Source organism: Penaeus chinensis, chromosome 21 (assembly GCF_019202785.1).
Source record: "Penaeus chinensis breed Huanghai No. 1 chromosome 21, ASM1920278v2, whole genome shotgun sequence".
Classification (NCBI taxonomy): Eukaryota; Metazoa; Arthropoda; class Malacostraca; order Decapoda; family Penaeidae; genus Penaeus; species Penaeus chinensis.
In genome coordinates, this window is record NC_061839.1 from 11,293,917 (window position 1) to 11,311,416 (window position 17,500).

At 39.1% G+C, this 17,500-nt stretch overlaps 1 protein-coding gene across 1 annotated transcript in view; it reads right to left on the reverse strand.

Annotated features, from left to right (window-relative positions):
- The window catches only part of LOC125036406, a 17,038-nt gene extending 915 nt beyond the window's left edge, over positions 1-16,123 (reverse strand). The window contains exons 1-5 of the mRNA XM_047628999.1: positions 16,115-16,123; positions 15,812-15,904; positions 3,376-3,518; positions 2,895-3,171; positions 1-1,917 (exon numbers count right to left, since the gene is read on the reverse strand). The exon at positions 1-1,917 is cut by the window's left edge and continues 915 nt beyond it. Of these exons, the coding sequence (XP_047484955.1) occupies positions 1,912-1,917; positions 2,895-3,171; positions 3,376-3,518; positions 15,812-15,904; positions 16,115-16,123 (528 nt within the window). The 3' untranslated portion in view covers positions 1-1,911. The remainder of the gene's footprint in view (positions 1,918-2,894; positions 3,172-3,375; positions 3,519-15,811; positions 15,905-16,114) is intronic.
- Between the last annotated feature and the right edge of the window lie 1,377 nt (positions 16,124-17,500).

Here is a 17,500-nt window from a genome sequence, read left to right on the forward strand (position 1 = left end):
CTCTTTCAACCTAATGAAAGATTAATTTTGCATCTTTTTATATCTCGGCCTTTGTGTTATTCATTTACACTCATTCTCATGCAATCAAAGGGTTCACTCAAAGCCTAACAAGTAAAGCAAGAAAATAACAAATACTAGTAACTCCAATCGTAACAACGAACGTGAATAACTGGCAACGTGTAGAAGAATATAAAAGTTTTCCATGTTTAAAAATATACATCATTTTGCTCACATTCCTGGTCCTATTTGCATTTTGTTTGTGTTAAAGAAATTATGAAAAATCCAATACGTTGCCAAAACTACTAAACTAATTGTATGTTGCTCTTAACATAACATGCTATAACATTTGTCCACATGTAGCTTAACAACTATGAAGGAATACTCAAGTAACAAAAAATGTGAGTTTTTAAAACATTATGTGTATCAAGAAATCTGAATGAGTATGATTTTTTTACGCAAAATTAATGAACCATTATACAGCCTTAGTAACTTTAAGCCAAGACTGTACAAACGATTTCTTGTAGTACTTACTCTCTTTGATCAATCTCATGTAGCCCTGAACTGAATTAAGGTCATGAAAAAAATAACAGAACAAGATAAACTCATCCAGTGGGTGCGAGAAGAGAGCAGAACTTAAAGAAGTGTTTTCATGACCTCTTTAAAATGTCAGACATCTTATCCTAGGAACCGACGCATGCCTTTTTACACAGAGGCTTTCCCTGCTATGTACAGCAAACACGGAAGCCAAAGCCATGCACTACTTGGGCGAATACTGGACTTACGTGATGAGAGGGGAGCCAACGGGGGCGGATGAGGAAGCACGCGGTGGAAGAATGCTTGAGATGCAGCAGTGTGTGTGTGTGTGTGTGTGTGTGTGTGTGTGTGTGTGTGTGTGTGCGTGTGCGTGTGTGTGTGTGTGTGTGTGTGTGTGTGTGTGTGTGTGTGTGTGTGTGTGTGTGTGTGTGTGAGTGTGTGTGTGTGTGTGTGTGTGTGTGTGTGCGTGTGTGTGTGTGTGTGTGTGTGTGTGTGTGTGTGTGTGTCTTACCTGAGTGTAGATCGATGTCTGTGTCTCAAACTGTGTGTCTTTAGTGTAAACCCAGTGAAGTCATGTTATGAAATGCAATATAGTATATATTGTTGTGCTGGAGTAAGTTGGCGGACATTTAACTGATATGTTTTCTGTATGCAGGTTTTCACAAGTTTGTGTGTGTATCAGAAATATAATTGTATTGATGTACTGGCGTATATGCATTGATACATATATGTTTTAGGCGCCGTACTTTCCTTGATGTACAGCTTGTATATCTACTGAGCTTTGTAACAGTGGATGTGTTCTCAAGGTATGTTTGTAACAAGTGGATATTGAATCAGTGCATAAATGGCAGGTGTACATTATTTAGTGTATGTGGGTGTCTTAGGGAGACTTAAATTCTCTTGCCTTTGTGAGTGTCCCAGCGCCTACGAGTGTTCCACTGCTGCTCCCTGTTTTGACCACCTACCCCGCTGGAGATACGACCATCCTGTAAACCCGGGCCGTAACTGTGGGAGGAGTAGGGCGGGCCAGGAGGAAGCAGCTTGTCTCTCTGACTGTGAAACGGAGGTGTTCCTGACGATGGGCGCCGGTTGCCGAAAGGGCGGTCGCGGTAACCAAAACCTTGCTGGCGTTGCGAAGGTCCTCGGCCGCTACTCATGCTTTGGTGGTACGAGTTTGTATTTTGTGTTTTGGTATTTACAGTGCTGACACCAGGCGTGTTACTATCGGCGTTACCAGTGTATGGGTTGAGGGCCGTTTGAGGGACATTGGATGGCCCCTGGTAGGCATCCCCGCTCCCATGTTGCTGGTGCACCACATGCCCCTCAACCCCTCCTGAGGGCGAAGCTCCCGTCACCTTGCTGGCCTCAGTGCCTCCATTATTGCTGTAATGATCGAGAGTGTTCATTAGATCGTCCCAAAGACAGCGAACTCCGCATCCCGCTGTCCCAGTTCCCTCTGCGTCTGGCTCGGAGAACTGGCTCACCATACTATTGCTACTGCTAACTTGGCCGTTATAGCTAGGATTATTGTTATTATTATACTGAGTTGGAAAGTTATTGTTGAAACCTCCGTTACCATTAGAGCCCATCGTATGGAAGGCATTGCTATTCTGACTGTGAATTGGATCTTTGTTATTATTAGGAGGACCTCTATTGCTGTTAACCTTTACACCAGATTCAAACCCCTGATTAAAGCCATGAAGGAACCCGTCTTTGTACCCTTGCCCTCCATTTGCTGCGTCAAAGTCTTGTCTGTCATTCACGTTACGGTTAAAGTGAACGTGCTGCCGTCTGAAAGAGCCAAGGGGTTTATTGTCACGTGTCTGCCCGTTATTATCGTCACCGAAATAATACCCGTAAATCATGTCAAGACTCTGAGCTCCGAACTGCATCTGCTCAGGAGACACGTTTTCCTCGCTTCTTTGATGCCGTTCAGGGTGCCATTCTGTTTCCGGTAAAAAATATGAACGTCGAACGCTGTAGGAGTTCGAGGGAGACGCGTGCAAGTTCCCAACATAACTTGAGACAGTGTGATCAGTCGTCGGATAAAGTGCTTGCTGTGACTGTCCTTTCCCTTCATCGGTCTTCTTGGGAGTATGAGTAACCGAGAAGGAGTGATTGGTGTGATGCGTCACGGTCAAGTTGTACTCGGGAACGTGAGCGGGCGCCGCGTCAGGAGCGTTCTTGTCTTGGGTAGTCGGATTTTGGTCGTTATACACATTAACTGTGACCTGAACTGTCGGATGAGAGGGGCTGGGCTGATGGACATAGATAGGGTCAGGGTGGAGGTCAAAGGTCCCGCTGTCATAACTAAGGTCAGGAGGGGTGTAGGCCGGAGGGACGTAGTCCGGAGGGCTTACCTGCACGTCGCGAGCACTGCGGTGGAAGTTTCGGCGGGTGAGCCTGGGGAAGATGTTCCTGAGTCCGGCCATGGTGCCGTCCACGAACTGGCGGAAGGTCAGGCGAGGGCGCTCCTGACGAAGCACAGGGCGGGGGCGCTGAGGGTCGTTGGGAGCTACCAAGTTGTCACTGGACTGACGGGCCGGGAGATCATCGAGGGGCACAGGGCGCTGGCGTTTGCGGACGGGAAGAGCGGGGCGATTCTCTCGTGCCGCTCCTGGCCGGTTGTTGAAGGACCTGGCGCGAGGGATAAAGACAGTCAGTGACATGGTGGAGAGGCACTCATTGTTGCAGATGTTAGCATCGCCATTATTGCGAGGAATGTCATTATATTATCGACTGATCAGATATTTACCTTTTAGCCTATCTTCTACATACCCATGCTTACCATCCCTTACTCGCAGCAAACGCTGTTACTTTGCAGAACCAACAGCCACTTACTTGAGCATGCCCGTGCCAATCCTCGAGGCCATGTCACTCATGTCGTCCACAAATCCTCTGACCATCTGCTGCAGCCTGGAGCCACGCTGGGCACTGGCGGGCCCGAGGAGGGCCAGTGCCACCACGAGGACCAGGGTCATACGCTGGTGGAGGGGAGAGGGGGAGAGTGTTTGAAAGGTCATGTTGAAACTAAAGTTGTGTTTTGGCCCGCCTTTCTTTGTTTTGGATATTCTACGTTTTCAGATATTTACAGGTAATTCTGAAGTAATGGTGATAATACACAGAGTTGCTACTAACAGTTCTGTTCTATTTTTCAGCATCAAAATGTAGCTCTTATATAAATAGTGTCACATCATTAATGCGCTATATTCGAAGCCGTTCAATAACACATTTTACTTACGAGCAACAGAAAGTACCTTTGAACAAATATGAAGTAAAGAAGGAGAACGTAAATAAAATAACGAAGGGAAGAACCAGAAAACACACAATTACGCCAAAGGCCTTGTCGCCTTATTGCACGATGCCCTGGAGAAGTAGCAGAACGCCTGTCCTGTTCTTCCTGTCGTTTTGTTTACTTGTTCAGCAGGAAGCCTCGACATGTAACGCGGGGAGGGTGAATGACGTATATCAAATCAGAAATCATTTCTGTTCGTGTAAAACAGGGGTTCCCAAACTGGGGTACATGTACCCCCAGGGGTACATTTGCACGTTTCAGGGGGTACATTTGGTCTGAAGGAAACAATTACTTGCACAATACATAGTGTTGTAATCTGCACTCAGATTGCACTTTTCTCATTTTCTTTGTGTTGATTAGCACCACCTTTATTGAAATTTCGAAGAATTGGTAGTGATCCATTTATGTTGAGTTAGTGCGATGCATTAAAATAAGAATACCTGAGTTTTGTTCATTAATGTTTTGGATAATAATAATAAAAAGGTATGTATTGTATGTGCTGGATCAAAATATCAGTTACCTTAGTAATTGCTTTATTTCTGTTTTCATCATTTAAGATGCCTATGTAATCTAAACATGCAGACTTAAATAATTAAAATATTAAAATATCCTTTCTTACTATTAAGCTTAATTTTTAGTGTTAGGGGTACATGGGAACCTATAAAAAGCCTAAGGGGTACTGAGGAACAAAAAGTTTGGGAACCCCTGGTGTAAAAGTATGTAAAAATTGGAGTTGAATTATTTAGCTTTGATAATGCGATTGCATTGCTTTTATTACGAGATTTATCATTATGGAATTTCGCTTGATAATCATTTTCAGAATATGTATAGACAGAGATGCCTAAGTAGATAAAAACGAATTGAAATGTTTTTCAATGGCGTTTTTTGAATGTGTGACGGGAAGGAAGTTGGCTAGAAGGTAAGGGACGTGTTGGCAGAGTGTATGTGTAAGTGGGGGCAAGTGGGAATGTAAGGATGTGTAAGCAAGAAGAAGAGTGTAAGTGTGGGTGGAGAGGAGGGTAGGGATATGTGATCAGGGGAGGGGGAGGAGGACCGGTTAGGGATGGGGATGGGGAGGGGGGGGGGGCAGCGGTGTATTAACCAAGCAGGGGGGGAGGGGGGTGAAGGGGTGCCACGAGCCTCACAGTCACGTCTCGCTTCGCTCTCTAATACGCTTTCTGGAACTTTCTCAAAGAATTCGTCGCATTAGAGAACTGGCAAGGAGGGGGGGGGGGGGCATGTGCCTGGGTGCCTCGAGGACGGAGAAAGAAAAGTGGTTTGCGGAGAAGATAATGCGCCAATTAAAATGTGTAGGAGATATGTGATTTACGAGATGAACACTCACACACACACACACACACACATACACACACACACACACACACACACACACACACACACACACACATACACACACACACACACACACACAGGCCTACCGTACACGCATACACATAACCGCACACACAAACATTGCTCTTAACAGATAATTAATGAGATTCTTGGTAATTAATTTTACAGTTTATGCAACTAAGAACAAATTGACAACGAATTCTACATAGAGTTTTTTAAGGGAATAGTTATATTACGTGCATTTTATCAATTATATACGTCCACTACCCATTTGCTAGACACCGTAATTGTAATCTCTCTCTCTCTCTCTCTCTCTCTCTCTCTCTCTCTCTCTCTCTCTCTCTCTCTCTCTCTCTCTCTCTCTCTCTCTCTCTCTCTCTCTCTCTCTCTCTCTCTCTCTCTCTCTCTCTCTCCGATCTTTTACCAGATAGCATGCCTTCTATGTTTCTAAATAAAGAAAGGAAATGGCTTAGAAAGTTGCAAACTTCTGGACAAGAAAATATAAACGAGACGACTTTGTGGCGAGCGTTCGGGAGACCAATATCTGACCGCCGGAGGGAGGTTTCTTTGCGATTTAGAAAACGTTTATTTATGTGTATATACTTATATGTCTATATATACATATATATTGTTTATAGATACATAGATAGGTACTATATATATGTATATATGTATACATATAGATGTGTATATATATACACATATATAAATCGACGGGAACCTTCAGTCGATGTCGACTATGGCATTATTGTCCCGTATAGGTAGAGTCAATGCCTAGGCGAAAAAATGAGGAGCAAGCTGTTGCCCATGCAACATGCTCCCTCTCTCCACGCAGATGATGGATCCAAAGGAACGGCATAGACTGATACGGTTTGGCACCAGCGGCGTCGCAGGAGCTGCCAGAACGAGGTCGCAAGCGACAACGAACTGCCTTCCAGATCCAGATTTTTGCTCAGGGTTAACTCCCGAAGCCTTTACATCTTATAGATATCACAAGACAGTGGATTGTTTTGGATAGGGTGGACTCCCATAGCCTTTGGCCATGCATGGACTGAACTACAAGGCAGCAGTCGGGCATCACTACAGTATCTAGGTAAGACTAACCCAAAATTTGCATAATATATATATATATATATGTATGTGTGTATATATATATATATTTCTATACCAACGGCCACCTTCAGTTGCTGTCAATTATGGCATAATTGTCCCTACCCACTCCCGTATAGGTAGAGCCTGAGCGAAAGAATGTGAGGAGCAAGCTGTTGCCCATGCACAGGCTCCCTCTCTCCACGCAGCTGATGGATCCAAAGGAACGACAAAGACCGATACATATATACATATATGTGTAAGTGTGTGTGTATACGTATGTGTATATAATATATATATATACATATATACATTTATATATATGGATATATAAACATATGTATATGTGTATACACACATATACATATACCTATATATATACGTATATATATGTGTGTGTGTGTGTGTGTGTGTGTGTGTGTGTGTGTATAAATATACGTATATATATGTAAATAAATATATATATACACATACATATATGTATATATACATATATACACATGTATATACGTATACACACATGTATATGTATATATTTGTATATATACACATGTATGTGTATACATGTATACATACATATGCTATATGTGTTATAGAAAATAACTGCTTCTTCCTACCAATTGGTCATAAACCGAATATGCAAACAGACTATCCATTTTGTTATCAGACGTGAGTGCAAAGTACATTTCCTTGTTCCTCATGGTGTAACAATATGTGCTGCATCGTATAGTAATTGATGGAAAACATGAAATTCTCCACATTTCGCTTGCCGCACGCGTTCTTGCAGATGTCACGCTCCATAAATCGATCAAAACGTGCTTAGTCAGAAACTTTCATTCAGTTCTGTACGGAGAGTAAGAGATCCCTGTTTTCACCCACTCCTACTGCTGGCGGTAAAAGAAATTCTGGTGTTCTTTCGACATTACGACACATTTCGGTGGAGATACGCCAGTCATTCAGAAATGTACGTTATTAGTCGGTAGGTTTCGGCATATTTCATTAGAGAGAGTAAAAAGTACGAGAAAGTTTATGAAAGATAACGTTTGCTTAGCAATTTCTGCGCTGTTTCTAAGCAGAGCGTGGATTTTTCTTTCTGTTTGAGCTGGAAGGAGAACTGTTATAATTTTTTGACGTCCTGCTTGATGCACGGTTTTTTTACAGCTGGTATAATCCTTGATAACTGCCCCCTTCAAATATACATAATTAACTGATTATTTAAGATTATCTCTCCCGTCAACCGCCAAGATCATTAGCATCGAATACCTTATGGGATTTAAATGTTATATTACCTAAAATGTTTAAAATTCTATTAATCGCGAAAGTCTTTTTTATTAATTAATAAAATCATCCGTTCCCAATTGCAAGCACCACGGCTTTAGAGTATCAATAAATCTCGCCAGTGACAGGGCTGAAGGTGGTTTATTATTCGGAATTACTCTATACATTTATTTGGTTTCCACTCACTGTTTTTTTTTTTTTTTTCTTCTTTGCTGTTTTCTAAGGTTTTCCCGATAGTAAAAGCATCTCAGAGTGCAGTCTGGATTTTGCATCCTGGTGTGTGTGTGTGAAAGAATGGGTGATTAAACTATACATACATACATATATATATATATATATATATATATATACACTCATATATATGTATATATACACTTACATATATACATATATGTGTATATATATATATATATATATATATATATGTATATATGTATATATGTATAACACACATATATGTATGCATATATATGTATGTATAATATATATATATATATATATATATATACACACACACACACACTCATATATATATATATATATATATATATATATTCATATACATATGTATATCTGAACACATATTGCTGATAAGATAAAGACCCTTTCTCCCATTCACGCCATGTTCTGTGCCTGGACCGTCTACGCTGATATCAGTTCTCGCTTTCACCGGCATCCCTTCTCGCGGCGCCAATGAGCCTAAGCGCGGGAATGAACCAGGAAATCGGCGCCGGCGGATCAGCGGCTGACGAAGCGGCGCGCGTAGTTGAGGGAGAGAGTCCAAAGAGGATGACGTATTTCCTCATTGTGTTTTTTTTTAAATTATTCCGAAAAAAGGATGTCACCAGATTTCAGGAAGTGTGTAACATCCCATTGAAATAGTGATGATAAATAGTACAGAGTTTATTCGTAATTGTGGTTTACGCAGTAGTAGTATTTTCGTGTTGTGTAATCAGTCACATTTTTTTGTTTTCAAGTTTGTGACACAGTATCGCTTGTCTTGTAACTACAGACAGCAGTTGTCGCATTACAACGTGAAAAATGGTTATTGATCACTTAATATAGTATTAAAGATACTACTCTATTCTATTCTATCGTATTCAAGAATGAGTTTCCTACTACCCATAAATACTACTTTTATTCAAGTCTGATATAAAGTCTCGCCTTCTTTCATATCTGTCGTAACATAATGGCAAATCTTCAAACGTCGCTAAGAATAGGTCTACAAGACATAAAAGAAAATTATGTTATGGCGCTATATTTTATGGTCGCTCAACCATGAATGAAAGCCGGAGTGATAGTGACAAAAGTGTGACGTAGGCCTATGTGAGGGCGAGGGCAAGCTTTTGGATTTGTGATTAAACGACACTTTCATTCCTGTTGTAGTATATGTGTGTGTGTGTAATGTATATAGGTATACAATACATATTATATACATATATGTGTGTGTATATATTTATATATACATACATATATGAATATATACATATATACATATGTGTATATATATGTATGTGTTTGTATATATATATATATATATATATATATATATATATATATATATATATATATATACTTTAGCATCCGCCGTATCAGGAGCGTGAGACAGGAAGTTGAATCTCTCCTTCCCAGCACGATCGTACTAAATATATCTGGGTCGCTTCACAAGCGAAACCCCAAGTAATGTCTGAGTATTAAGGACTTGAAGGCCTCAGGGTCGGATGAACATCATGCTGTGGTAGTTACTATTTATGTACAATTTAAAATGTTCCACGACGAATGTCGCATTATTATTGCGGTGAACTAAATATATCTGCGCGCGAGCGTGTGTGTGTGTGTGTGTGTGTGTGTGTGTGTGTGTGTGTGTGTGCTTACGTGTATGTATATTTATAAGAATAGTCTTCATTCCGTCGGGATGGTGCCATACCAGTTCTTAGGTTTAGACAATATCATTATCATTCCGTTACTGCCAAATCAATGTCTCGCTTGTTTTCATCTCCATTTCGTTTGGAGAAGCTCATACTTTCCTCTCTCAGAGAGGTGCCTGCCTTAATTAAATATAACCTAATCTAACCTAAAACCTATCCAACCCAATCCAACTCAACCCAGCCCAACCCAACTTAACCTAACTTAACCAAGCCTTGTCTAACCCAAAGACGGGTAAACAAGGGTGGACCTCAAGCCAGACGCCCCTAGACATATCAAAGGGCGTGACAAAGCGAAACGGCTGATGATGCCCTGGCCACCGCGGGGTCTCGACGGAATGCAAGTCACGCGGGATGCCCTCGGGACAGCTTTCCGTCGTCATGGTGGTCCACTAACATGCTTTTGGCTTTCTTTGCCGCTGTTGCTGTGGTGGTTAATGAATTTGACTGTGTTTCCTTTGTGTTGGCATAGCGGTATCTCAGTTTTACTACGTACATCAACAGATACAAATTCCTACGTAAATAACAAAGATATGACATGAGTCATTTTATACTACTAGTGACATTTTTGCTTCATGTGATCGGATCAGTCATGACAAAAATTTGGTCTTGTTTCCATCTGCTTGACAAACTTAAAGAGTATGGGTTGTTAGTAGTTATCATGTGTGTGTGTTTTTATGTCACTTTTTTCATTCTCGAATATATATTGGATTATTATTTTCCAACTACTCTCCCCCCCCCCCTCTCTCTCTCTCTCTCTCTCTCTTCTCTCTCTCTCTCTCTCTCTCTCTCTCTCTCTCTCTCCTTTCCTTCTCCCTCTCCTTCTCCCTCTCCATCTCTCTCCCCCCCTCCATCTCTCACTCCGTTTCCTTAATGATCCAAGTCCGTTACGATAATCTACACATTACGATTTGCTTTATACAACACAATGTCATTTTACCCTCAGGGCACAGGCAGTAGGACTCAGACATTAAGCTGATAAAGAGTGACGTAGAATCAAAGGTCAAACCGCTTTCTAGCAATTAAAAAACACAGAGTACCTAAAAAACACCCCTCTATTGAAGCAAAGGTCACGCACTTGAATCCGGATTCTCTTTACGGGAACGCGGTCGGATGTCCGTTACGTGGTTGACATTGGCATTGGAGGGAGGGCCATCGAACATAATAACGGCCCTTTGTAGGTCACGTGGGTATGTGGCACGGAAATGTGGGTCTCGCGAGCCAGTTGCCAGTATTCGTAAAGGGTAGGGAGGGAATTTTCGTTCAGTGTGTATGTGTGTGCGTTTGTGTGTGTGTCCGTGTAGGTGTGTACGGGCTTCATATATAATTTTACTCGTATATATATATATATAACATTTTTTTTCAATTGCATCTAACTTATCAAAAGTAAGATCGGCTTGTAAAGCGTCAAAACCGAGCGATACCAAAGATAAGGCCAAGAGCAACATATGGCCAAGAAAATTACGCTGCTAATCTAACGTAAACGCAGCCAGCAAAGATAATAAAGTCTTATCAAAAGGCACTCCAATTCCTCTTCCGCCAGTAACCAGAACAGATGGCGACGTGAGCCGCGCGATGCTGGAGTCTCATAAGAGTAATTAGCAAGAGAGAGAGAGAGAGAGAGAGAGAGAGAGAGAGAGAGAGAGAGATTGAGAGATAGAGAGAGCGAGAGAGAGAGAGAGAGAGAGAGAGAGGAGAGAGAGAGAGAGAGAGAGAGAGAGAGAGAGAGAGAGAGAGAGAGAGAGAGCGAAGACCGATGCACTGGACTGGGAGCACTTCGAACGCTTGTGCACTACTGACCTAAATCGGTCTTTGCACAGTGCTAGCTTCGGCTCTGAGCCTAATGACTATCGCTGACCCGCCGTCACGGAAGGAACGCCGGAAACACCACATTTGCGTGTCTGGGGAAGGGGCGAGGCGACGGGGGGGGGGGGGGGGATCACCTCCTCGCTTCCAGGGAAGGGGAAGGGGCAAGGGGAGGCTGGTGTGCGCATGGCAGAGATGGTCAAAACAAGTGCAATTACATATATATACATATATATCTATATGTATGTATGTATATGTGTATGCATATATATATATGTGTATGTGTATGTGTGTACATATATAGAGTATACATATATATGTATATGTATGTATACATATATATATATATATATGTTTATAAGTATATATATGAATATACATACATACATATGCACACACACACACATATATATAGGCTTATTTGTATATATATGTATATATATTTCTATATACACATGCGTGTGTATATTTATATTTGTATATATATGCATATATATGGGGGTGTGTGTATATATATATATATATATATATATATATATATATATATATATGCATATATATGGGCATATATATTTGCTTGTCTGTGTGTGTGTGTGAGTTTATATATATATATATATATATATATATACATATATATACATACATATATATATATATATATATATATATATATCGAAGCCCACCTTCAGTCGATATTGACTATAGCATTGTCTCTATCCGCTTCCGTATAATGTGAGCGAAAGAATGTGAGGAGCAAGATGTCGCCCAAGCAGCAGACTCCCTCTCTCCACGCAGCTGATGGATCCAGAGGAACGGTATAGACCGATACGGTTTGGCACCAGCGGCGTCGCAGGAGCTGCTAGAACGAGGTCGCAAGCGCCACCGAACTGTTTTCGGGACTCCTGCTCCGGATTTTTCCTCAGGGTTGACTCCCGAAGTATTTTAATCTCATAGATGCCACACAGCAGTGGATTGTTGTGTATAAGATGGTCTCTCAAAGCCTTTGACCATGTACAGACTGAACTTCAAGGCAGTAGTTGTTTTGTATTGGGTGAACTCCAATAGCCAATGTAGTATCTAGGTACGACTACATCCAATCCGTGCATGTGCTCACGCGCGCGTGCTGGCGATGTGCGTGTGCATGAATGCACACACATATTATACGCGTACAATCTGCGTGTATATGTGTATATATATATGTATATATGTGTGTGTATACATATATATGTTTACATATATATGTATATGTATACATAGGTATACATACACATATACATATATGTATACATACATATATATGCATATATGTATGTATATAATTATGTGTATAGATATATATGTATATTTGTATATATGTATATATATGGGTGTGTAAATATATATATGTATACACATATATATGTATATGTGTACACACGTGCGTACATCATATATATACATATATATGTATACATTTATATACGTATACATATACATGAATACATATGTATGCATATATACGTATATATGTATACATATATGTGTATGTGTACATACACACATATATGTATACGTATATATACATATATATATATACATATGTACATATTTGAATACAGGCATATATCTATACATATATATGCACATATGTGTGTCTATATATACAAACATATACACTCTTTTTAGAGCCCATTATTTGTTTTCCTTCCTTTCCCGCACCAAGGCCTGAGTTCACTCATCAGACCATGGCACAGCCGTTTGTGGGCGCGCGGTGGAACGAGACCGGTGTAAGGAAAAGTTGTAAATAAAATCTAGGGAAAGCTCTTTAGCAGTTCCGTGAAAGAGACGACTGAATAAAGAAGTCAAATGGAAATAACGGCAGATGAAATTGATGTCAGAAAGGCATAAAGGTAGGATTTGCAATGGGTTCTTTGCGTATGAAAATTTCATTGTCATGTTTCAATTGATAATTCCTCTAATTCCATCTTCCTTCTAACCATCCTTCGTCTCTCTTTCCCATCCCTTCTATCTCCATTTTTTTTTATCGTTCCAGCCTCCTTCACATTTTCTTCCAATTAGAGAAAGCCTTACTTTGAACCCATGTGAGCAAGTGACAGTACTCTACGCCCTTCCGTGGCTCACTGTTCCCTTGCAGTCATGACTTGGCAATATCCCTCCTCCCCCACCCCTCTCCTTCTCCTTCTCCCCTCTCTCCCTCTTCTCTTTCCAATTTAATCTTCCTCTCCTATCCCCTCCCTTTTCTACTCTTTTCTCTCCTCTCTCTTCCCCTCTCCCCTTCCTTCCCTCTCCCCTCCCTTCCCCTCCCCCTCCTTTCTCCCGTAAGCCGTGAAGAGGCAATGCAGCTTTCGAACTTAGGCTTGCTTTCCCCTGAGGCATTAATAGGTCACGAATATGGCAGAAGTTAGCGGTCTGATTGAATGTGTATGCTCTTGTATGAGAGTCTCTCTCTCTCTCTCTCTCTCTCTCTCTCTCTCTCTCTTTCTCTCTCTCTCTCTCTCTCTCTCTATATATATATATATATATATATATATATATATGTGTGTGTTTGTGTGTGTGTGTGTGTGTGTGTGTGGCAGAAGGAGCGTATTTACATTTCAAAATGAGGGAATTTTGGGCAGTACTTTTGTATTTGTTATTATTATTTATACGCTTTTATTCAGGAAACTTCTAAAACTAAATAACAGTCAAATCAAGATGTCGAAATAATGATGATTGCAATACTGTTACTACTACCACTACTTCTATTGCTACTTTAACTACTACTACCACCACTACAACAATTACCTCTAATACTACTACTACTATTACTACTTCTACTACTATTACTACTCCTACCACTACTACTACTACTACTATTACTTCTACTAATTATATTACTATTACTACTGCTACTACTACTACTACTGATAATGATAATAAAAATAATAATAATGATAATGATGATACTAATGATATTAATGATTAAATTGATAATGATAATAATAATAATAAAAGTAATAGTAATAATAACAATAATGTTAATGATAATGATAATGGCAATAATGAAAATAATAATGATAATGATGATAATAATAATAAAAGAAAAGTAACAGTCATACTACTAACACTACTACTACTAATTGTAATAATGATAATGAAAATAACAATAATAACAATAATAATAACGATAATGATAATAACAACACTGATAACAAATAAAAAAGCAAAAGGTAGTTGTTTGGTGAGAGCTCTCGTTGGCGCCCAGAGCAGGACAAGATGAGGAGAAAGGAGCGAGAGATGCAAGATGGGTGTAAGTAAAAGGCGCGGGTGTACGCCCACGGCAGGACGAGACGGGAAGACGGCGGTAGAAAGCGGAACGGACATTTGACGATGAAAAAAAAAGAATAGATTTTTAATTTTCTTTCTTTGTTTCACAGTAGCTGTAGCGTATAGGTATTGAGCAGGAATGTAAACGCGGAACAACGGTGTCTTCCCTTCTTTCTTCTTATGTGTGACGAGATGATGCAGCACAATGTTAAAGAAAAAAAAACATTTCATTGACCTTGTTCATGAAAAGCGGTACAAGGAACACCTGTTTACACAACATATGTCAGAAATTAGATATTACTTGAATCAGTAACGGTGTACGTATTTCTTTTATCTTATAAAGCAGATTTACATAGTGTATACTTACTATAATTCCCATGTCTATAATTTTGGAATCTCAATGTTATGGATGTGAGTGTAATTTGCGATATGCGAAAGGACGTGGAGATTAACATGAAATATATGCTTTGCTTTACTTTTTTAAGATATGTAATTAGTCTTGTGGCGATTAACATGACAAATTTACCAAAAGGATGTTAGTAGAAGAACATGTTAATAACTGTTCAAGTCTCCTTATTATTCTAATGTAGGCACAACTTATAAACTTTCGAAATATATGTGATTAGACCAGGTTGACCTTGTTTCATATGAAGTAGTGTAATAGAGCCACATTTAAAAGACCGAAAATGAGCTCGCTTTTGTTGAAGGTCGATGCATGGTTTTATATTTTGGTCTGTTAACTCATTTATGTTACGTTTAGCTAGGGGCTAACTGATAAGCTAGCCCTTAGCGGTATCTTATCAGTATTGATTAAGAAACGTTTTCTGATGACAACAAGCAAACAGGTGTACAGTAAGTACATTCAGTGATTTCAACGCAAGCAAAGGTACTAATCCAGACGCACTGAAAAGAAAAGGACGGCGAAACAAACATCGCTATTTGGCGAGTTGCTGTGACAGGGGGATATAAACCATTTTGAAGTCTGCACCGGTCGTTAGGGCCGACTGTTATACCTTGCTCTGGACTGGTTATGAATTCATTTGAAAACTTATTTTAATCGTCCATTTCAAAATCTATTTAAATCATTAAACGATAGAATCTTGTACACAGGATTGTGTCATTCACACAAAGAAGTCCACAAAGTTTGTCAAAGAAGAGCCACCTGATTGCAGAGAGGTAATAAGTTACCAACGCACAACCTCAGATTCGCACTTGCAAAACTTACCATATTGAAGGTAGTAAGGGTGAACAAGAGAGCACTTGGTTCCACGTGTGTGTTCCTCGAGAGCTGCACCTCGACTGGAGCTGTGAACAGTAACTTTCAGAAAGTAAACCACACCGGACCGATCTTGCTGTCATCCTCCGCGCATGCGCAATCATCTCGCGCACGCTCTTAACTTTTCCTGTTTCTCTCTCTCTCTCTCTCTCTCTCTCTCTCTCTCTCTCTCTCTCTCTCTCTCTCTCTCTCTCTCTCTCTCTCTCTCTCTCTCTCTCTTTCTCTTTTTTTTTTTTTTTTTTTTTTCTTTACGAGTATCATGGTCTTTCAATACTGTAATCGAACCTATTTCATATGAGATCGCCCCTTATTTCTAAAATGAGACTCCAATGAACGAAATCGAATATGGACAAAGAAAATATATGTATATAACAAAAACTTTCCCAAAAGACATGACAGTCCCCGGAAACATGAAAAATTATGCCACACCCCCAGGAACAGAGCAAAAGGTGGCGTGAAATATTGGCTCCGTGAGAGCACACCTGTAAACACCTGACGTTGGCCTTTTTTCCCCAAGGCCTAGATAAAGCGGCCGACACTCATAGGTTCGCGATCAGAAAGTGTGGGGAAAAGTACGTGCTAGAGGCAATAGAGGGGGGAGGGGGAGGGGGGGAGAGACGAGACTTGTTAGATTGTTGGCATTCACAGTTTTTTTTTTTTCTCTCTCTCTTAAAGAATCGTAATTTCCAAAACTTTGACGTATTTGTTTTTCTAGTTTTTAACGTGGGGTAATTTTCTCCCATTTTTGAAAAAAATGAAAAATAAAGTCATTTTTCTTACTTTTTTAGACCTACCTGTCAATCAGTTTCTTACAAAAACATCAAACATTTCTGAAAATAAATGGTGATAACATTACCTTACAATGTACCTCTTTAACATTTTCTAGATAATAAAAGGAATAATGATAATAAAATAATGATAACAATAATGACAATAATAATGATCATGATAATGATGATAATAATAATGATAATGATAATAATAATGATAATGATAATAATAATGATAATGATAATGATAATAATAATGATAATGATAATAATAACATTAACAATAATGATAATAATGATGATGAACATGGTAATGATAATGATAGTATAGCAATTGTAACAGTGATGATGATCATAATGATGGTAAAAATAATAATAATAATAATAATAATAATAACAGTAATAATAGCAATAATAATTCTCATAATAATAATAAAAGTAATAATAATAATAACAATAACAATTATAATGATAACCAAAAAGTAAAAGTTATGATAATGATAATGGTAATGACACCTATAATAACAATGGCAATGATAATAATAATTATGTTAATAATAAATAATGATAATACTGCTAACAATAAAAATGATAATAATAGTAATAATAATAATATTAATAATAATAATAATAATGAAATAATAATAAAAGTAGTAATGAGATTATAATAATTATAATAATTCCTAATACTGATAACAATAAAAATGATGTCAATGATAATAATAGTAATGTTAATAATAATTATTATTATTGTTATCCTTATTTTCAATATTATTATCAATTTTATTATTATCATTATCATCATATTAATGATAATAATGACAGGAATAACAATAGATATAATGACAATAATAATAATGATATCAGT